Raw genomic sequence first — 23454 nt, 5'->3', positions numbered from 1 at the left:
TGGAGAAGCAGCCTCCCACTTGCCATATGGGAATAATACTTGTCTTACCTTACATCAGGAGTAGAGACTGTTCTGGTCCCAGGGTCCAGATTGCTTCTTCGTCACCCCAGGTTTCAATGACGTCCCCTCCCTCCCAAAGCCCCACCACTTTCTCCATTCACTGATTAGAGATTAGAGCTATGTGTCATCCCCAGGGAAAGTGCTGAGGAAATTCAGAGGAGTCTTTTCCCGTATGCACAGAGAGGAACTCCTCAATGTTAGAGAAAGGCTGCCTCTCTGTAGCACTGAGAGGTTCTACCCTTATATGCAGTCAGTGATTGGAGAGCTGAGTAGGCTTCCCCTTCTCAGCATCAGAGAATGGAGACATGGTGGCACCCAGATCCAGCCCTGTGGTCAGGACAGAGAAGCTGGGAAGCACAACAGCTGGAGTCGCCTTAACCAGAGAGAGTTGTGGACGTTTTAGTGGAGAAAAAGACATACAATTGACTGATCGAAGCCTGGCCTGCACCACCTGTGAGCCAAAGGCTGCCTAACAGTTAGGTGATATGACTCCTGAGGTAGTAAGTGACCTCCTGGCTTTTGCAGTCCAAGTCAAGCAATTCAGGCAGCTCCCGATGGGCTGCTATAAGTGGGTTGTTTGCTGCATTCAGCTTCATGGGTCAGCTACTTTGTGGCTACTTACAATATGCCAACTCAGAGGAGATCCATTACTCCAAAAAGAGCATTCAGATTTGCATTGCATTTACATATGCCTACAGGTATAATTTTAGTAATTATTTCTAGCCATTTCTACTACTACTACTACCATCATCATCATCATCATCATCATCATCATCATCATCATGTACCACCCCATTCCCATAGGCTCTAGGTAGGTTACAATAATTTAAAACCGGAACAATTCAAATTTAGATTAAGGACAACTAATAAATCTACTCTGGGAAGGCCAGTTGGAAGACTTTAATTCCCTCTTGAAAATAACAGTTTGGGATATCTAATGCATCTCTCCCAGCAGGTCATTCCACATCTTGGTCTGACAAGGTCCCCTGGTAGCTGGGTAATTGACATTAATTTGGCAAAAGCTATCTTCAGATCATTATCCCAAAGGGCCAGAGCAAGCAGGACAGAGCATATGAGCAAAGCACTCCCTAAAGTATTTTGGACCCAAGCTATGAAGGACTTTAAAGGTAAGTGCAAATACTCTGTCCAGTGTCCAGAAACCTATTGGCAGCCAGTGCTGGGAAGCATCCTTAAATTGACTATGTCTATAGTCTATAGTCATCTGCAGTTTTTGTTCTGTTTTTGTTTTTTAAATATAAAATTAAAGCTAAGAAAGAATAATAAAATGATTCCAAAACCAGAGCAACACCATGTTTATCTGACAGCAGTGAGAACTGAAAGCTTCCAATTATATTTGTGGATATGAGGCCAGTAACCTCTGAAATCTATGACATTCATCTTATTCGACTTCTCTGTTTTTAAGGCCACTTATGATGTAGATCCATAGCCTGTTAACAGACAGTGGCAGAAAGAAGGGAATCAAATCAGTATTCCTTTCTGTCACTTTATCCTTGACCTCTCAGTAGATAGGACACGAGCACTGATGGATCAGTATAGAAAATACAGGCCTGTGCATGATGTCACCTTGATTAAATCTGCCATAATTTCTGATAAATCAAATGGGTGCACTGCTGGTTTTTAAAGTGTACAACTGAACTGGCTTTAATATGTATCACCCTCTATTTTGCAGTGAACCTTGACACATTTACTTAGAATTCACCTGCACAATTCAACATTTTAAAGCCTCTGTCATTAAGAGCAAGAAAAATAATTCTGATGTATTCTGAGTGATGTGACATGCAGGGAACTAGGGGGGAGAGAGAGGAGAGGGACTGAAACTGGCTATACAATGGCATAGACACATCTGCATCTGATAAAACTACTGAGGAGAATATACTGTATTAGGGCTGAAACTCAGCTGATTATATTATCTGGGAAGAGAACCGTGTCAAAGGTCAGTGAGCTTTGCCTCTCACCAACTCTAGAGGGGTTTTCTCATTGTTTTGTTTCTAACCCCTCCTGCCTGTGAAGTCAAAAGATATTCTTTGAGGACATTTGTCCTAGCATTGTCAGATATGTAGTCTCTGAATAGGATGTCACCTCTCTGCATTCACACTGGAACAGGCAACCTCTCTTCAAGCCAGGCACTTTAAGCCACTTTCACAGGCATGAAGGTAGGCTTAACATGCTGTGGATACTGTATCCTGCCCTGGTTTCATAGTTGTTATGTGCATATTTAATTTTGACATTGATAATTAACTTCTCAATAATGTCACTCAATACAGCACTTGAACAATTTTAATGCCCAATCAAATAAAATACAAGGAAATAAGAAAAAAATCATATTAGACCCACACATAATTGGCCTAAAATCAATACATTTTATAGGCTTTTGCATGCAAGGTTTAGGTGTTGGTCTAATCACTGATAATGTAGAATAGGAAGAAGAAGAGCTGCATTCTGTTCAAGTAATTGGCATTGTATGCCGAGAGGAGGCCTTGAATGCAGAGGCAGGATGAATTTTAGTAGAGCTGCTACACCATGTTTTCACACTCCTATTTTTCATGATGTAGTAGTGGGAAGGTGTTACCTGACATTGATTTGGACACATCTTATTTCTGCATCAGTGGTAAAAGAAAGGGGAAGGAGAACCTTGAACTGAGTATCCTCTAAACCAGGGGTTCTTTAATGGGTGCCCCCCCAGAAGTTCTGGACTACAGTTCCCAGCATCCCTGTTCACTGGGCGTGCTGTCTGGGGTTGATTGGAGTTAAGATCCCCAATGCTTGATGGGCACCATATTGGGGAAGGCTGCTTTAAATGAATAGTGTAGATCTGTTTTGCTTTTGCTGTTAAAAGGGTTTACCTGGTTGTGCTGTATGATATGTATAATACATAACTTGCATTATTCACATGCATGACACTGATGTGTGTAAACAAGTATGTACAAAATTGCTTTAAAAAGAAACACTAACGACAGAGAGAGAAAAAGAAGGAGGGGAGAGAGAGAGAGAAAGAAATGCCAACGAAAAAGATTCGTATTACCCAGGGAAATGATGGGTGGGAAGTGAGGAAGATAAATGTTTAGAGCCATAAAACTCAGTGAGAAGACATGTGCCTTCAATCTCCGCTACCAAGAGCTATATATCATGAAACTGAAGTAATATGAAACAGTGCTGGCAACTTTTGGATACTCGGGGTGTGCTTCTGTGTTATTCATTAAACAGTGCAGAGAGGCAGAAGATGCAAAGAAATCCCTTTGGAGAAGAGTTAATGGCAAATGCCTGCTCAGTGAATTATTCCGATCTCTTTTAAGAGTTTCCAAATGAGGCACGCAGTCCTTCTGGCATTTCCTTTCTCCTCCCCAATTGAACAGTTAGGCTAATTTGTATTCGGCTTAATGCATTTCTTCCAAAGAAGTGCCAACAGTTCATAAAGATGCACCTCAAAATTTGTCCAGCTAAAGCACTTCCCCTGTGTGATTTGCTTTATTAATTATCATCCCCAGTTTCACATCTCTTTCCATTATCTTAATGTAATGTAGGCATGGCCTAATGAAGCTTAAGCATTCTCCAAGCCAAAAATAATGTGACACTCTCTCAGAGGAAAAGAGACTACCAGCTCTTTAGCTGGATTGTTGTCTGGCAGTAAAGTTGTCCCTAAACTGAGGTAAAATAGCAAGCAGTACAGGCTAAAAACAACTCAAAAGCTTCAAGTGCAATTCCAGCCTATAAAAATTAATGCTGGAATCCTATACTCACTCATCCTCAAGAGTAAGCTGCAATGATCTAAGAGCAGAATCCCCCTGGAAACAGAGGTCTACTGTGCATTCACAGAATGCTGGAGGCAGAAGAAACTCCAGAGTCCTCTAATCCATTCCCCCACCCACCCCCACCAATGCTGGAAATCCAGGGATCACTGTGACAAATCACATACTGATTTTGTGACCCTCAAACTTGACATTTCTGTCACACTGAAGATGCAGAAGCATTTATTTGCAGGCTGTGTTTCAAAGGGCCAGCGGAACATAGAAACATAGAAACAGATCGAGTCAGAAGGGGCCTCCCGGGCCATCTAGTCTGACCTCCGGCACCAGTCGGGAACCTTTAACACCAAGAGGCATGCTTGGAATCAGGGCCAGTATCATCCAGCTTTCCATTCCATGACTAGTATTTTGTCATACAGACGAAACATACAGACCCAGTTTTCCTTGGCCCTTCCACATGGCTTTTTTCCCTGACTTGGTTTACTCCTACATACCTTCTTTCTTTAACCCTATTCCCCCTTCCCTTGCCTTGTGTCAGCATCCTGCTTCTAGGTTCATTGCAAGTCTGTCCACATCCTTCAGCCAGTCTCAGAACCTTCCTCAGCCATCAGATCTTTCTCTAGCTTGATATCAAGCCCGCAGCCTGTAGACTTGTTGACACAGCTCATTGCTCTTTGCACTGAACCAAGGAATAAAAGAATCTTTGTGGGTCCAGCCTTATGCTGCAGGCTTTGAAGGCCCTATGAAATAGTCACATAACAAAATTTAACACCTGATGGTAACCTGATGGTGAAATATTTCATGAAACCACGTGGTGGCTTATCTCTCCCTCTCCTAGGAGAGGGGGGAGAGAGAGAGAAAGCATGAAACACCGGTGGATCTTAGATGGATCTCTTATCACATTAAGAAATTTGAAATATTTATTATTTATTGAACATTTACTAATTCCACCAGCAGAAATGTATCTCTGCTACTACTTAGAATGCAGATGTAGCAACTCATCCTTCCCATCAAAGAGGCAAAGGAAGGTTTGAAAAACCCACAGGAGAGCTGTCATGAAAACTGTGCCAAGGGAGCGTTGAGAAACATATCTTATCAGAAGGATCTCCGTTGATGCTTCTGCTTGTTAGAAACTGCTTTCCAATTTCCCATCAGCAGAATCCCCATTGACTCTCCTTACATTCATGCTGCTCCCTCCCTTATAACCCAGTCTTCAGTACTGATCATGCAATTATTTTCTCATTAATGCTAGCGTCTCTTTTCTTCAGTCTCCTCCACCTCCAGAGACCTTGCAAACATCTGCTCACCCAGATATTAAGCATGGCACTAAACTAACCTCCCTCAGTGCAAACCCAAAATCTTCTATTGAAAATTCTTTCTGAATTGTATTCCATACTTGGAGCATCATGAACTGTAAGAAAATGCACATGTATAGCATCTCTTTTTATGAATGGTGCACCAATATACAAACACCCATATACATATCATAGTGACACATGCATTGGTTACTTCCTGGTTGGATTTCTGTAACGTGCTCTACGTGGGGCTGCCTTTGAAGACAGTCCGGATACTTCAGATGGTGCAAAATAGAGCAGCCAGGTTGCTGACGGGGACTGGACGTTACTCTCATATAACACCAGTCCTCTACCAGCTTCACTGACTTCCCATCGAAGTCCAGGCTCAATTCAAGGTGCTGGTTATTACCTATAAAGCTCTTAACAGCTTGGGACCTGGATACCTAAAGGAACGCCTGCTTCCATATTTGCCCTCCCGCCCCCTGAGATCGGCAGCAGAGGCCCTCCTCCGGGAGCCCTCTGTGAAAGACATTAGGAGGCAAAGTACCCAGAGGAGGGCTTTCTCTGTGGTGGCGCCCCACCTATGGAATGCGCTCCCCAGAGAGGTCCACCTGGTGCCAACGTTATTTGTTTTTCGGCGCCAGGCTAAGACCTTTTTATTTCAACAATATTTTAATAACTTTTAACATCAGCTATATAGGTTTTAATCTGCAGCCAAGGTGGATCTGGATTTTATTTGTATTATGTTTTATTTTATTTTTCTTATTTGTGTAAGCTGTCCTGAGGCTATGTGATGGGACAGCATACAAATACTCTAAATAAATAAACAGCCACAAAACAAGTGGGTAGTCATATGAATGGATTAAGTCCCTCCTTATGTACTCTTTGCCCACAAAAATTATGATTTTTGATAAGTGGGTGCCATTTAGTAATACCCATGGGCACAAACATTTTTTTAATTGGTTCCCATGTGCTGTATGCCTTGTATGAACAAGCCCCCAGTCTTTCTACCTCCAGGGGTTGCTCCAGCTTCTTTACATTCAGATATGGAACTTCCCTCTGGATGCAAACTGGGCAATGACAGATCTGAAATGTTGAATGATTACAGCTGGATTGTCAGAAGGAAAAGTCTAGAATAGGATGCAGCAGACGACTCAACATGATAATAATAGACAATATTCCCTGAGGCTCATTTTTAATCTTAAATAGGAGCTAGAAATGAGTCTCATCACAATCCAAACTACACTGCATGGGAAGGAGCCTTTGCTTCTCATAAGAGTCCTGCATCAACCTGTATCACAGGCCACCTTGCAAAGATCTATCCAAAAATAGGTATTGGTGTTCCACATTTCTCTCATTGAGTTCCACATTGCTGCATTCTTCTAAATTACGATTTTCATAAAGAAGCAAAGGAAAATTATGATCTATTTCTGGATTAAATGTGAATCAGTTTGATTTTAACAGAAGCATGATAACAGATGCATATGTGTTGATGTTAAACTGATGTTGCCACTGACTTGAAACCTGCTATGGGAAAGGTAACATTTTCCCACGTAAACTCAGGAAAAATCACATGTGCTTCAAATAAGAAATTAGGGGGAAAGGACAGCTGATTACCAAACTATTGTACATGCTCAGATTATGATTCAAATAAGTGCACATAATATATTGTAAAATATTGAACAGGATCTATAAAAGCGAATGAGCTGGTATCCTGCTGGGGAGACTTTTGCACAAACTTCACAGGGAGGCTCACCTGATCCCTTAACACCTTCTGGTGCCAGGTGAAGACCTTATTTTCCTAGCAATTCTCCCAGGAATTTTAGCTTTTAGTTCCAGTCTAAATTCAGCATTGTATTTTAACTCTTTGTACTGGTGCTAGGTTTTAGTTCTAGTTCTCACCTTTATTTTATATGATAGACTTAATTATATATTATATAAACTTGATCAGTGCCTGATTCTGCCTAATCCTGGAAGCTAAGCAGGGTCAGGCCAGCTTGAAGTCTGGATGGGTGACTTAAATGTTGTGAACTGCTTCAAGTACAGGTAGAATAGAAATTTAATAGTAATAATTTGATTTTTATACTATGTTTTTATTTTAAATAGTCATGAACCATCCAGGGTGCTTTGGCTATTGGTTGGCACAAAAATGTAACAGACAGAAAAACAATTGGATGCAAAGTAGGGTTTTTATCTGGACCATGGCCGAAGGGCTGCACAACATTTGGGTGGCAAGGGCTGACTCTTTAATGAGCAAGAAACATTGGATACTTTTATTCAGAGATACAAGTGACAGGTAGGGTGGACACTTGTGCATTGCGGAAGGCAGGCAGGCAGGCAGGCAGGCAGGCAGGCAGGCAGGCAGGCAGGAAGGAAGGAAGGACGATGTCTTTCAAAAAGAGGACAAATGGGGCCGCCAATCTACATAGCACTTGTATATACAAATTCATATACCTAGGGGAACAAGGTACATGTATATGAGAAGGGAAGGGAACATATACCTTGAAATAGCAACCAGAATTTCAATAGAGATAGAGTACATCACACTAGAGTGGAGGAGACAGATTAATTGACCTGCGCATTTGCCTGTGGTCGTGTCAGTGGCTACCTGGTGCTGAGTAACTTCAAGACTTCTGTTCTCCCTCCTTAAGCCAGACCTGGTCCAGTCAGCCCATCAAACAAATGACACCTTGAAACAGAAGGTTGTCCTCTGTGAAGTGAGACACCTGGACAGCCTAGTCCAATCGTGGGCATAAAGAACTGGTAGAGGTACAGCTGGGAATGGACTAGGAAATGGATTATAGGGTAGGGTATCAGTGGTGGGAAGCTGCCTCATTTAGGGTGGAATCCTATGCCTGTCTGGCCAGGAAAAAAGCATCCTACAATGCCCAGTTTTCTGCAGCTAGCATTACATGGCCTTTTCTGCTCTATTTTTGCTGAGAGTCGTAGGGCATTTTCTGTCTAGACTTGCCCAGAATTGGGCCTTCCATGTGACTTTGTTTGCAAGTATGTAAATCTTGAAACCTTCCTGAATCGCAACGCATGGGTTCTGCAGCAGTGCTGCAAAAGGCACACTTAATAAATATGGCACAGTGACAAAGAAGAACACACTTCTTTGCTGGCTTTTGATAAATTCTAAGGGAAGGAATGTTACCCAAACCAAATAAAGTACAGCCTCATTTACCTGAACGCATTGGGAGACATCCAAACCATTCAGCACCGCGGTGGTGCAGATAAAGAGGCACACTCTATGTGACACGTTGATAGGTAACTTCATACACAATCTTCATGTGAAGACAAATGATTGCTTAGCACGGAGGATACTGATGGTTGATGCTACACTGCCATTACAGAAATGTTAAGCAGGCTTCGCTGAAGATACACCAAGGTGCCGGTTATGAACAATGCATCAACGTCTGAATGATGGTGAGTCTATTACATATTTATCTCTTTTGTCATATTAGAAAAAGGAAGTGTACCGGCCTGTAAGGCAGACAAGATTTTAACTTCTCAGTTCCTTAGGGTGACCTTCCCCAACCTGGTCCCCCCCAGATACTTTGGACTACAGTTTCCATTATTCCTGAATATTGTCTGTGCTGGCTGGGAAGCTGAAGGGTCTCTCTCTCTCTCTCTCTCTCTCTCTCTCTCTCTCTCTCTCTCTCTCTCTCTCTCTGCAGAGAAAACCTGTAGGATAGGAATTCCTTTTCCACTCATTCACTACTGCTCACCTGTTTAAATGGCAGTGCTAGTTGAAAAATTATGCCAAACTGTGATTAGCATAGGGTGGCCACTTACATATCACCAAAGAGGCATTGCAATAATCTGGGCTGCAGACAGGTCTGAGTGCGAGCTGCAGAAACTGCATGGTACAAAGAATGTCTGCATAGGGGTTATAAGCAAGCATCAGAGACTACAAAATTTATTGATGCCCGGAACCAAGCAGAGAGGGACAACTGTGCTCCTCGGAAGATACAGTTACCAATATTTGAATAAATCTTTAAAGCAGTGCTGCAAGACGCATTTCCCAACTTACTCATGTAGTCATTTCTGGTGGGGTGGGGTAGCATCACAGGAACCCCTCCCCATATTTGTTACAGAATTTAAACTTCACTAGGGGAATTAAGAGCCAATGTTACATGTGTCTAGAAGTCATGTCTTCTCTACATTTACTCTCTATAATTGATGCAAACCCCTCCTCTCAGTCCTGATCATAAACACCTCCTACATCCTCCGTACACTACCATACTATTCCCTGTACCAATTCTAGAGTAAAAATGGGAGCAGACACGTAAGTCCTAGATACCAATGCAATGCAATGTCTGTTACGGGTCTCCGTTTCGTGGCCCCTTGGATCACCAAATGAGTTTTCCTCTAATGTGCAGATAGGCATGGCTCCTCTGCTTCCTTTTCCTTGGGAGGTAAAGAAAAATGCTACTTTATTCTAAAAGAACAGTCAAGTTAGAAAAGGTGGGAACTGTCTCAACTGCTAAGTCTGACCCAGAAAGACTTAAACAAATCATTGTCTCCTAGCAAAAGATCTAGATGATCACCAACCAGATGTTAATATATGCAGCGGTGTCGATTTGCTTCACAAATGTGTTCTGTGATATAAATCAGCTTCAGGCTTATTGGCCGCTACCACTCCATTACTTCCTGCAACTCTTATTGCATGTTTCTGTTTTTATGGATGACTCCAAACAAAGACAGATATGACAAGCAATCAAATAAAATACACACACTGATATCTTTTCTCCCAGAGTAAACAAAAAGGAGCTGCTATATTTTCTATTTACTCCCCCAAGCATTACCTTTGTGAGAATACATCTCTGTAGGGGCTCCCATGTTGGAGGGCGATCCCATACCCTCGGTCGGCAATAGTGTTTCCAACAGTATAGAAGGAACAATCTGGGTCATTCAGAGCCACATATTCCAAAACCGCTGCATCCCATACAAAGGCATAATTTCCATATTTGACCTGGAACAAAAAAGGAAAAGAAATGTTCAGATGTTGCTTTGACAGTTTCATGAAGAGACAGCCTGAACTGAAATAGGAGGAAAATATTTGAGCTAGGTGAGAACAAATCTTTTCCTAAAAGAGCTGCCCCCAGTCTGGTGTTCACCAGATGTTTTGGACTATAATTCCCATCAGCCTGAACCAGCAGAGCCAATGGTCAAAACTGATGGGAGCTGAAGTCCAAACATTTGAAGAGCATCAGATTCAGGACAATTGTGCCAGCATGATTTTCATTTCAAATGCATTGATACTCATACCTGAAGCTCACTGTAATCCAAAATCCATTTGTTTCATGGATATCCCACCAATCTTCCATGATAGAGCTTAATGTACCTAGGAATCCTTGCAGAAAAGTGCTGGAAAAAACAATAGTAAGTGCTCCAAAAGAAGCTGTAAAAATGGGAGGAGATTTACTCTTTCCTCTGCATGGAGTAGCTGGAGAATTGGGAAAGTGTTGGAAAGCTGGGGGTGCTTTGGGAATTGTCAGTTCAACTTTGAAAAGCAAAAGGATCACGGTGCTAACTGGGTTGCCTTGTCCCCACATCCTTTGCTACTTTCCAGTGCCTTTTCAGTGCTTTCCAACTGACATCTTTGCAACTGGCCCCAGATACTGTGTGCAACTTAACCTGTGTGCAATATCGCTATGTAAATGTGTATTTATGTCACCTACTCTGCTTTGCTGCTCCCTTTGACAGACGAAACTGTCAAGAAATTGACCAGGCAAGACTACAAATATTGGAAAGCTGTAAGAACACACTTGCACATTTGCAAAAGTCGGTCCAAGAAAAAAATCTGGGGCCAGAAAAGCGGAAAAATGACAAAAAATAGTCAACACTCTAGTGCTACTTAGATATTTTTGAAGGTGCTTTCACTGGTGCTGGCTATGGAAAATGTTTTCACCACTCTTGCTGAGTGGCTTATTAACTGATTCTTGCAATGAAATAGCAGGCATAGGTTTTGATAACACAACAACATGCTATGGTTTGAACAACCCCAGAACAAACCATGGTTGTCAGGGTGGCTTATCAAAAAATAAGTCACCCCATAGGAACAGGACTGGGTTTTGTTGAAGAACATTCTGTCATACTCAGTTACCCAAAATGGGTTATCATATAATGTGACCCCTGTCAACATCCAATACGGAGACTGTTAGCAATATTCTCTGCATGCTGTTTGCTTTCTGGCTTTCTGGAAAGTCACATTCTTTTTTCCTTCTGATCCTGTTCCCTTTAATGCTCCAACCAATTACACTGGCTGCAAAGGAATGTGGAGGCAAACTCATAAATTGTACTGAGTCAATAAGGAATAAATATGTAACAGCCAAGTATAAAATAAACAATAGAAAACAGGCTGTCTGGGGCCAGGCAAACCAAAAGAGAATTCCCCTCCACCTGAAACAGAATATTAAATTACACTCTATCATTATATCACTTAGATTACAACTTGATGTTATAGCTGATATTTGCAGAATATGTTTACATGCAGGAGTTACTGAAGCAAAGCGCACAAAGGCCTGTCCTTCATGTCTGTGTCATAATGCACAGCAGGCTTTTGTTTGGGATGTATTATTCTGCCCCCAACCCCTCCATTCCAAAAAGCATAATCCATCTTCTCTGGAGTAAACAAATCAAGCCTGGAAAGAAACAATGCTTTCTTCATGGCCTTTTAGAACTGAAGATATATTTTTTGAGAGAAGATTTAGAGCAGACCTGAGGAAGGCACATGGCGTGGCTTTTGTTAGCTTCAGGCATTAAGACTTGTGCTCTGCATGACCATATCAACAGGCCAAATTTGACTTGAACAATTTATGCATTTCAGAAGAAGATTGGCCTTAGATACTTTGCTGATCGGTACCGGGTTCATCGCAAGACATTTTGATGCCTGAGGCAAAGGAAAGATGGTGCTCCTCACTCTTTCCTGTACAGAAGCTGAATGGACTTGAAGGTGACTTTTATTTCAAAGCATATTTGTGGGAGCATAGCCTGGTCTGTGTTGCACACAGAGTTCTAGATGGCAGTACACAATAGCAGCAGCAGCAAACATATGCCGGGCTTGCTTCTAAGGAGATGCTTTTTGAAAAGCAGACTACGGCAGTGTCTGATTTCTTAGGTGGTATAAATGGGAAGGTTACAGACTTCAGAAGTGCAGTGTCTTAGATGATACTTATACTTTGAGGGAAGGGAAAGTATCAGAACAAGTCTGTTGGTCAACCAAGTGAGTATCAGTAGAAAGCATTAACTGTTGGTTGGCCTATCTGCCAGGGAGAGAAAGAAAACAGAATTATGATTTGTTTCTAGGCAAACCTGCAGAATTCCATTCCCTGATACAATCAAGTGGTTCATTCCACTAAACCCTGTCCCCTGACTACAGAGGAGCTTGATTTCTTCCTTCTCCATTACTCTTTAATGGGGAATCACTCTAAAAATTCTCCCTGCAGTGTCAACATCTTCTCACATGCTCCACCATCCCTTCTCAACAAAAGACAATTCATACGCTCTGGTTCATCTTCTTCAGAAGTTCATGAGAACAGTCTCTGCACAGCTTTGCAGTCTTCTCCAAGCTTGAGGGCACTTGCATTTCATATGTCATTTGTGGGGAAAGGTTCTGTGCAGATATGGCTTTTCTCATCCAACTTGATCACTGAGCCAGCTGTGCTTTGGCCCATGTTTGAGATGGAAGTCTGTGATCTGGCTGGACTTGCACTGTAGTGTGTTCAGACCAGTGCAGGCTTGGGGAGCCAGAATAAAGGAGGGTAGATCATGAAAAGATACTGGATTTTCACACTCCATTAACAGATTCCACACACATCCCTATTTAGACAATGTTGATAAGGGGACTGGAGAATTAAGAAAGTAAATTCCAAGGTCCCTGAGTAAGTTTTATTAAATTATATTGAAGATCTATTGCTTAGACACAAGGGGCTGGAATGGCACTTTAGACCCATAGATGACCCTTGTTGCTAATGGCTTTAGAAGTAAAATGCACTGAAGAAGATGAATTTTAGACTCTTCTCCAGTCCCGCTATTGTCTGGCCCAGCAACTTGATATAAAAGCAAAACCTGCTCAAGATAGCATTCAAGCATTCTAATATCACTCACTGCTCATGGCAGATTTGTATTTCCGAATTCTACATTTCCACATCATTATGTTGCTGTTTCAGGTGGAAATAATGGCATTTCAGGGTGGCAGCATATTGTAATGCGGGGCACATGCCAACTCCACAGCACAGGGGAGCCGCAAAGCGAGATCGGCATGAAGGAACCCTATTGTCATTCAGCAGCAATCATGACTTTCCAGTCAATCAGGGCAGGATGTATTAGCACTACAAACTGTATCCTTCTCCTCTCCATCACACTTTGCTAGCATTAATGTATCCACTGCCACCAGGGAGAGGCTGCACAAAAAGGGGAAGAAATGTCTGAGCATATGATGAAAATCCCCGGCTCAGTATTACAAGCCGAACCAGATAGTGCCTGAGCTCAGAAAGGCCATCTCCACTTCTGCATTCAGCAAGAAAGATGATAGATTCATGGCTCTCCCCAAAACACAGCTCCTGATCATCGTCTCATTTTGTTTTAGACAACTTGGTATGACTTACTATAATACTGCATTCTATTTTGCTTTCTTGTTCTTTCTCTATCTATGGTGCAATGGTTAGAGTCTTGGACAGGGTCTTGGGAAATCCAGCTTCTAGTATCCACTGAGGACATGAAGCTCATGGGGCGACTCTAGGCCACTCACTGATTCTCAGCCTAATTTGCTTCACAGGGTTGTTGTGAAAATAAATGGAGAGGAAAAGGACCAGGTAAGGTTTCTTGGTTTTCTTAAAAGAGGGAAACTGGATAATTTTTTAATGTATTCATTTAGATTTTTATAAACCACCCCATTCTTATAGGCTCCAGCCAATTTACAAAAGATTAAAACGAACAATAATTAAAATTTAGACTAAAAACAAGCATTTCACTAATCAGTGAACTAACCCAGAAAGGCCTGTTGTAAGAGATTCATCTTTAACTCCCTCTTGAAAGTAGCAGTCTGGGATATCGGATGCACCTCTCCTGGTAAGCCGTTCCACAGTTTAGGGGCAACCACTGAGAAAGTCCTCTGGGTGGTTGACATTAATCTTGCAGAAGCAAACTTCAGAAGATTATCTCCCAAGGACCTTTGTGGGCAAGGCAGAATACACAGGCAAAGGTGCGCGTGAAGGTATTTTGGAACTGAGCCAGGAAAGGCTTTAGAGGTAATTGCCAACACCTTGTACTGCATCCGGAAATGTATTGGCAGTCAGTGCAGACTTTAATACTTTTAATTAAAAAACCTAATTATTATTATTTTTATATGGCTAGATACATAGTATTTTTATGGTGCTTTTAACCCCCCCTCAAAAAAAAAAAAAAAAAGGAAAGGAAAGGAAAGGGAAAAAGGATGCCTGGTTCAGCTTGCCTTCCCTTTTCTCTTTCTTACTCACAGAATAAATGAAGATATTAATAAAGAAGATTGTCAATAGGACAGCTGGAGTTTGCTATAGTCACCTTTCATCCCCTGGGAGGGGTAGTCCAATGGGGAGCAGGCCCCCACAATCCCGTCTCCCTCCCGTCTTCTTCCCCACAAGGGAATTTTGTTGTTAGCATTGTCCATGTGTGCGAGAATCCTCATAGAGGAAGGCCCTGATGCTTTCTCAGCCCACTCCGCTCCTCCTCCTTTCCCCAGGTAGTAGGTGTCAGTTAGGGGTCCCAGTGAAGAAGCCCCTTGGCCTTTTCCTTTGTCCTGCCACACTTTAATTAAACTTATTCGTGTATATACAAGGGACATTGCTAAACATGGCACCGCAACAACATGGATCAGGGTCACATGAGTGGGTATTAATGGTACAGGTCACAGCAACTTAGACTCATCAAATTGGAGCTACTCCAAGAACAAATTTGCTGCATCTGTTGGTTGCACTAACTCATTGGAGAGGAGGAGATGAAAGATTATGTGCGGTTTTATGACCACGCGCATGAGTTCATTTCTGACTTATAACAGTTTACCACGTGTGTACCTGAATCAGCTGTACATGTTTGTACAGTAAGGATGCATAGCAGACCCATATCTGTCTGAGAAAGCAATTTTATTTGGCTTACGGCAGTTATAATCAAGCTATGGTTAATATTTTGCTGATTTTTATTTGCAAGGAAAACAAGAGTATTTCAAAAGGTGTGTGTGAGAGAGACCTGCTCCATAAGCAACTGCTAAATTCCCCTTAAGTTTTTTATTTTGTTGTTCATCCAACATGAATGAATTACATGTTCCTTACTGAAGTCCTTATTTCTAGGTGTTAACAGGTTTATTAGAGACTGGAAGATCTCGGGAAGGGCTCAGACTGTTGAGTAAATATACTCCTGGGCACTGGATCACAGTCTGGAGTAGGTGTTCATGAGAAAAGAACTTCAGTTGTTTTTGTTAATGAAAATTCAGCCAGGTTGCATCTCCTGTACCTGACTGTGTACCTAAGCACAATCTGTGGCAGAAGTTTGTACATTTTAGTGACATGATTTATTCATGGAACAAATACAAATGCATATTTTTAAAGATTCACAGAAACATACTTCAATGGGATAAAATATGTTCATTTCAAAAAGTACACCCTGGTAAGTACAGTTGGAAAGTGCACGTGAAAATACACATGAATATTCATACAAAAAGAAAAAAAGCCCCTTGTGGTCTGATTGAGGTCTTCTGATCTCAAAGATTGTGAGTTTTGAGGTAAACTTCACTTGAGTTTTGCTGATTTGCACAAACCTAATCTTGAAAATATCACGGTTTCTGATGATATGCAAGTTTATCCCTGAGGTCTTCCCACACTTCTGATGGAACACTAAGAAGAGGCCTAAGGGTAATCGTGAAAGCAGCTGTGCAGACATAATCTGAAAAAACAAAACCAAACCCACAAAACCCCTGCCACAGTGTTCACCAACTTCATTCTGTTTTGGTTCAAATTGGTATCTTCTCTTTCACTGGGTGGACACTAAGATGAACACTGAGATCGTTGAGCATCTATCCAGGGTATTTTTACAGGAACATACCTCCCATTCATCAGAGCAGAATAAATAAGTATAAACATGGGGTACAGTCAGACACATTTACCAAAGTGTAGGAGCATACACACTCAGTTTCAGATGTACGCACAGACATTGAGTTGGAAGTGACCAAGAAGGCCACTGGGTCCAACCCCCTACTCTTGAAGGACACCAATGTACACCATCCCACTCAGACAACTGTCCAGTTTCACCTTGAATGTCTCTAGTGTAGGGGATCCCACAACCTCTCTAGGCAACTGGTTCCTTTGTCACATTGCTCTGACAGTGAGGAAACTTTCCCCAATGTCTAGCCTGAATCTGGTTTGTCGCAACTTGAACTGATTATTCCATGTCCTACATTATAGTATCCATGAGAAGAGATCTTAATCTTCCTTTTTGTGACAGTATTTGAAGTACATTTAAAGTGATATCATGTCCCCCCTCAGCCTTCTCAAGGCTGAACATGCCGATTTCTCTCAGTCTTTCCTCATAGGGCAGTATTTTCAAACCCTGGATCATTTTTCTTTCCTTCCTCTGGACCCTTTCTAATTTTTCTGCATCTTTCATAAATTTTGGTGCCCTGAACTGGACACAGTATTCTAGATGAGGTCTGACTAGTGAAGAGAATAGAGCAACTATTACTTCTCTTGATTTGAGAATAATAGTTCTATTAATGCATCACAAAATACATTTGCCCTCTAATGCTTGCAGTTGCATTGGGCCAAGCATTGGATTCAGATCTCAGACTGACAGATTTGGAGACTGGTCCAATATATTTCTTTTACCTTCAATGCTTTTGGAAATATTTTCAGACACCATGTTTTCAGCACTCATTGGTACAATCTTTTAGTAATTCCTGCAAATTTAATGGAATTTAACTGGGGGAGAAAAGGCCACTTCAGCTGTAAGAGGTTTGCGCTTCCCAGTTTTTAATCTTGCTTTCACATTGCTCAGATCCAGCAACATGCAACTGATGGTACCACAGATTCATTTCAGAGTCATATTCAGTGACACAACATTAAAGATAATGACCTCTGTTGCAAATGTCAAGTTGACTTCATGGCACAACAGGGACAACTTTCCGCACACACGCTGGTGCCACACAGCTTCTGTTGACTGAAATAAATGGAAGATGCACAGCAGCAGTGTTTGGTAGATTGCCCATACAGTTTTCCTTTAGAAAATACATGCCTTTTCCTAATCCTTCCTGCGTGTCACCACCACCAAGTGCTAACAAGGAGCAGGTCTGAGTGATTACTTAGATTCTCTTGAACCACATGAAACTGAACCTAGTGTCAGTTTCAGGAGGGGAAAATGGCATTGAGGTACAGCTAGAATAGCTAGAATTGCTTTCTCACCTGCCAAGCTCCTTTCAGAGAAGGCCTTGATACTTCTGTCATTGGAAGAGATCAGTTTTAACTCAACAACACTCAAACATTGTCTATGGAAAAGTTCTGCCTCACTGACCAGCTCATTAAAGACAACATGTGTGTGTTTCAGTGTGTGTATAGGACACCCAGAGAAGGCACTTTCAGGGTTGGTTTGCACATCAGTGCCTTGATGGCAGCAGCAAATTGTATGTGTGAATCCAAGTACCATATGCAGAAATTTCAGTTCCCATCATATTTCTTCCAATGCAACAAATGGTATTTCTTCACAGTCATATTATGACGGTGAACCATGAAGTGTTCAGTAACGGAGTGATAGGCACAAGTTCCTATGCAGTGACTCATGCTTTTCTTGCAACATAAGCTTCTGGAAGCAGCAGTCTAACTGTATGGATGTATGGAAGTGATGGAGAGGTCCATTTGTTCAATCCACAGTGAGCCCCATCACAATTCTAATCTAGAATTTAGAAGACCAGGCTATGAATAAGGTAAGGAAAGTACCACTTAGGGCTTATCCTGGCAACACTCAAATTAAAGGGGAGCAACAAGTCTCGAGATGGAGGAGCCCTTCTCAGTTTTCATTGCAGTACAAAGAAAAATTAATATTAGGCCGGGGTTGAAATATGAAACCTGGCTCTTTTCTTTACATTTGGTACTGTTGAACCATCCCCACAGACTGATGAATCTTCTGGAGGTGGGGAGAGGGTTCTTGGGGAAATAAGAGGACTGCCCTAGTTAATAACTGTTGAACTGAAGACTGACTTGCAAGACCAAAGACAGCAGATACCTCTCTTTCAAGACAATCATAACTAGCTGATGCTGGAATAATAATCATAATAAATATTGACTTATTTCCTAAAAAGCCATCAAGCAATCTAAAACAATAAAATAAGAACATGCAAAACAATAAAACATCAATACATTAAAACAATGTCATAAATAGAAAAGGCTGCAAGATTAAAAAGTTGTGTTTTCCCAGTCCAGGCTGCACACCTATGTTAGCTTCATAGCCACTGGCCACACACTTGCACATGGGACCAGTACAGTCCAAAGCCCAGCATGGTTAGCTCCTGGAACACGGAATGTCAAGCCACCTATTCTCTGTCAGCCTCCAGATCAGTCAAGACCCATGAGTATTTGAGCAATCCCCATTAGAATAGGTGGGCTTACTGATTGCCTGGCAAAGAAAGAAAGAAAGAAAGAAAGAAAGAAAGAAAGAAAGAAAGAAAGAAAGGAAGAAAGAAAGAAAATGGGAAGGGTCCAGTTGATAATTTTAGTTTCCTCTCTTCAAAATCAGTCAATCAACCAATCTTGCAGACTGGGGATCTCACGCTGTCATTTCTGCTGAGGATCATATTTGCAGATCAGCTCCGCGCAGCCACCACCAAGAGCTAATGGAACCAAAAGACAGACCAAGTGGGTGGTGAGGGGACAAAGGGTGAGGACAGAGTGGTGGGACCTCAGCTCCTGCATGCCTGTTTAAGGGGAGTATTTTTTTCCACTTCTGCTTGTGTTTTCTTTAATAATGATGAGAAGGTGAGGGAGGAGATGCATACTCTGCAAGGAAACTGTTTCATAAGTGTTTGGAAACAGGCTTCATTTTCATATGGGCAAATGTGGTCTCCACATGTTTAGAGGTTTTCTTCTGCATGGGATAATAGTATTTCATATCCTTTTCTTTAAAGAAGGGAGCTTGCCAGAGATCGGAGGGGTGGAATGGTGTGAGAAAGGGGAAAGTGGCAGGGCAAGACTACAGGACCACAGACCCACAGCCCTGCACTAATTTGTTTTCCTGCTTACTCCATTGGTGGACTTTCCCTTGCAGCATTTCTGAAACCTTCTTAATTTGCTGCTCAGCTCTGCTCAAGTGCTACCAAGGCTAGGTCTCTGCATGGAGAAGCACTGTCTGCTTCCTGCTGAGGTTGAAGGGCCATAGCGCAATGGCAGAAAAAGGTTTAATCCCCATCAGTGCCAGTAACAAAAGGTCCCATGTACCCTGGCAAGGGAAGCATCCTGCCAGGATGCAGGAGAAACTCTTCTAGGAAGAGGAGATCCACGCTCCCCATCCTGCCCTTCCAGATTTCCTAGACCACAATTTTCATTATCCCTACCGGTGTGGCCAGTGGCTGGGGAGGATTGGGACCTTAGTCCAACACAGCTGAGAGGTGCCAGATTAGGGAAGGATGGTTTAGACAAGGCTAAACTAGGCAAGACAACTATTGGTTCAGTATGAGGCAGCTCCGCATGTTTTTAGCCCTGGCAGATTGCCTGTGAAAGCCCTCATTGAACTAGTGTTGTTCCATCCAATCATGGTGGGGAAATGAAAGAGAGAGAGAAAGCAAGCATGCTAGGATTTTCCACAGCATTGAACTTCTTCCAGAAGAAACAGACCCTCCCCCCCCACCGCTTGTTCCTTGCTTTGCTGTTCTGCAACATAGTTTACTGATGGCTAAGAACTTCAGAGCTTTAGGGATGCTGTTAGATTAGACAGGCAGATCACAGAGATACATTCTACAGACAGAAATACAGAATGACACACTCTTTACCTTGGCTCACAGCTCCAGGCCAGCAGGCACGTGAGTGAATACAGGGAAAAGCCTCTGACTCCTCGTACATGCCAAATTTACCCAGCGCTGTAGATTGCCTCTGATCAGGTTTTTTCATGTGTCAGTTTTACTTACCTCCTTGTAGATGTCAGAGGCTGTTACTGTGAAATGCTTGCATGCCGCATCCGTTCCTTTTCTAAGCATTTCAGGAATGCATTTCAGAAGAGCAGCTGCACCAGCAGCAAATTGCCCCACAACATGACATTCACAGAGAAAAGCACACGCTTTCATCAGATGGACGCAGTGAAGAGTGTGTTGGGTGTTATTTGCACACACTTAGGGGAGCCAAATGTGTCTTGCACTTGCCCAAGTGGTGAAAAGTTCTGTGGTCACAGTGCAATGAAAAGATTTGATGAGACAAGAACAGAAATGCAACCATGTCATGTGTACTGCCTGATGGATTGACTTAACTAGATTTGATTTGATTTCTATCCTGATTTTCTACCCAAAAATAGGCTTGCAGGCATTATTAAAACTGACCAGAACAGTGACACATATTAAAAGACAATTAAAAGATGAGACTTAACAGATCTTAAAGCACCCCACTGAGCAAATCCATTTATGGGCCAAAGGCCTTCTTAAATAAAACTGTCATTGTTTGCTAGTGGAGGGAGAATAGGCAGGGAGCACATCAGCTTCCTTGGGAGGGAGCTCCACAGTTGGGCAAAAGGTCTTCTCTCAAATCTCCACCAAATGCACTCAAAATGATGAAGCTCTTTAGAAGCTCTTAAGAACTTCTCAAGCTTTTATGGAATAAGGCAGCTTTTCAGGTAGCCTCATCCCAAGTGATATACAGCAGGGGTCCCTACCTCTTTGGCCCATGAGCACAGTTGGGAATTTGAGAAACCACTGAAGGCATTCCCACAAAATACCTAAATGCCAAACCACTGTTTTAGCATTCACCCATCACTTGGATTGATCTTAAGCTGCACTTTATTTAGCAAAAACCTGTTTTATATCTACTGGATACTGCAATGTCTCTAAAAATGGATTGTCTAATGCAGCTAATTGCTGGCAGTGCCAAACTCTTCAAAGCCAGGCAAAGAAGCCAGGACACCTTTTGGTGGCCCTTTCCAATCTGGAAATAAAGTGCTGCATGATGTGGACAGCTGGCTGCCCAATTCTATAAAACTGCTGAGAAGGACAGGAAGACACCACATTGCAACAGCTTTTACGCTGCTGCACTTGCATCAGAAGGAACCCTGGTTGGTCAGTATCCATTTGAGGCATGTGGCTTAGCTGAACTTGAAGACTTCTACTCTGTAATTCTATGAAAGCAAGGCCCTCATCCATGGTAATAAAATGCATGCCATATCTATTTACAAACAGGTGTTGAAGGAATCAAAGTTCCCAGTTGTGCAGAATAGCTCTCAACAAACTCATATCTCAAGCACAGGCAGGTGGCAATGTTTTAACTGTAAAACACTGTTGGGGAAAAGATTTCAAGTAGACTTATTTTAAGCAAGTTATGTTTGTAGGAGTTTCAAGAGTCCAGCTTTCTTGAGGAATTTCACTGGGAAATTATGCATTTTTGTCTCTCCATTGACCTTCTACCCTAAATGTAGATTTGATGAAGTGAACATTATACATCTCATTATAGAACCTTTCTTTCTTCTGTCAAAATTTGGCCAAAATCCACAGAGCATAAATTAGATCAGTCATTGCTATCTGGTCTGCTTCGATTTGAATTTCTATTCCATTCTATTTTTATTTGGCCACCTAATGAGAAGGAAGGACTCCCTGGAGAAGAGCCAAATGCTGGGAACAATAGATGGCAAAAGAAGAAGGACGGCAGAGAATGAGGTGGCTAGATGGAGTCACTGAAGCAGTTGGTGTGAGCTTAGGTGGACTCCAGGGGATGGTGGAGGACAGGAAGGCCTGGAGGAATGTTGTCCACAGGGTCGCGATGGGTCGGACCTGACTTTGCGACTAACAACAACAACAACAAAAAACTAACTATGACATGGGCACTGTGATCCACTGTTACTCTCCAAACTCAGTAGATTATGGGCTTTCTATTGAGGGTAAAAGGGACACAGAGGTGAAAATTGTTTCCATACATCGTCTGTCCTGCCTGATTTCAGCCATCTAAATCTTCTGCCTAGAGCATGAAGAGGATAGTTGCAGGAGCCTCGTGGGTACCACATATCATGGGGTAGACTTGCTCCTTTCTTCCATGGCCCCTGGATTACCCAAAATGCTCTAGAGGTTGGCTCTTTGAGATTGGCTGCTCAAACCTGAAGCCACAGCTGGTGTAGTTCTTTCCATACTGGCTGCAAGGGCAGAGGGAAGGCACTCCATGGTGGGAGTCCCAGGAACAAGTTTGGAGCACATTTCCAAAGACTTGGGACTCTAGTCTCCTCTGTGGCTGTCTAGACTATGTCTGGCAGCCATAGGATTCCACCCTAAATATGTCTTTGCATATAACATGCAGTTTCTTAAAAAAATACAAATTGCATCAGCTGAAAAGTTGCTGTTAATTAATGGGATTAGGGCAGACATGGAATGACCTATCTTGTTGTTTAAATTCTCAACAGAGGTTCTATGTTACATTTTTATTTTACTCTTCAAACTGCTCCTAGTCGTCAATAAATTCTTCCATGCTGCTCTAAATCCGTTGGTCCTGGTAATAACAAATATTTTCCATTTTGTTGCCCAAGATATAAATCCAATAACATCCCTTCATCTGACCAGAACATTTTTCAACAATTCTTTAAAAAGCCTTGGATTGGGTTTAAACAGAACTGTACATTGTAGGATACTAGCCATGAGCTTGCATACCTTGGGCTTGATCATTAATTCAAAGGGATACTGCAGGCAAGAAATTAGGAGAAGACAGAATTGGAAGGGGAGCAATGAAGGAACTGGAAAATATAATCAAATGTAAGGATGCTTCACTGGAGAACAAAGTCAAGATCATCCAAACTATTGTATTCCTGATCACTCTGTATGGGTATGAAAGCTGGATGGTGAAGAAAGTTGACAGGAAGGGAATTGATGAATTCAAAACATGGTGCTGGAGGAGAACTTTGTGTCTACTCTGAACTGACAGAAGAATGTTCTAGAAGGGTCCTAGATCACATTAAGTCAGAAATTTCCCTGGGAACAAAAATGGCGAAAGTGAAGCTTTTGTGCTTTGAGTGCATCATGAGAAGAGGAAGAGGAAGAGGAAAGAACCAAGATAAAGAACAAGATAATTTGGAGGTCATTCATTCACAGGGTCCCCCTAAGCTGGAGATAACATGACAGTACATAAGAACAATAAGAG

General features: G+C 42.1%; 1 protein-coding gene across 2 annotated transcripts in view; it reads right to left on the bottom strand.

The window, feature by feature from the left end:
- The window catches only part of GRID2 (glutamate ionotropic receptor delta type subunit 2), a 919670-nt gene that overhangs the window by 87657 nt on the left and 808559 nt on the right, over positions 1-23454 (bottom strand). For both annotated transcript variants that reach the window (XM_044429596.1, XM_044429597.1), the window contains one exon: positions 9928-10094. In XM_044429596.1, coding sequence (XP_044285531.1) covers positions 9928-10094 — 167 coding nt within the window. The remainder of the gene's footprint in view (positions 1-9927; positions 10095-23454) is intronic.

Source organism: Varanus komodoensis, unplaced genomic scaffold (genome assembly GCF_004798865.1).
Source record: "Varanus komodoensis strain SLA01 unplaced genomic scaffold, ASM479886v1 scaffold2, whole genome shotgun sequence".
Classification (NCBI taxonomy): Eukaryota; Metazoa; Chordata; class Lepidosauria; order Squamata; family Varanidae; genus Varanus; species Varanus komodoensis.
The sequence above is the reverse complement of the archived record's forward strand: the minus strand, read 5'-3'. Positions and strand labels throughout refer to the sequence as shown.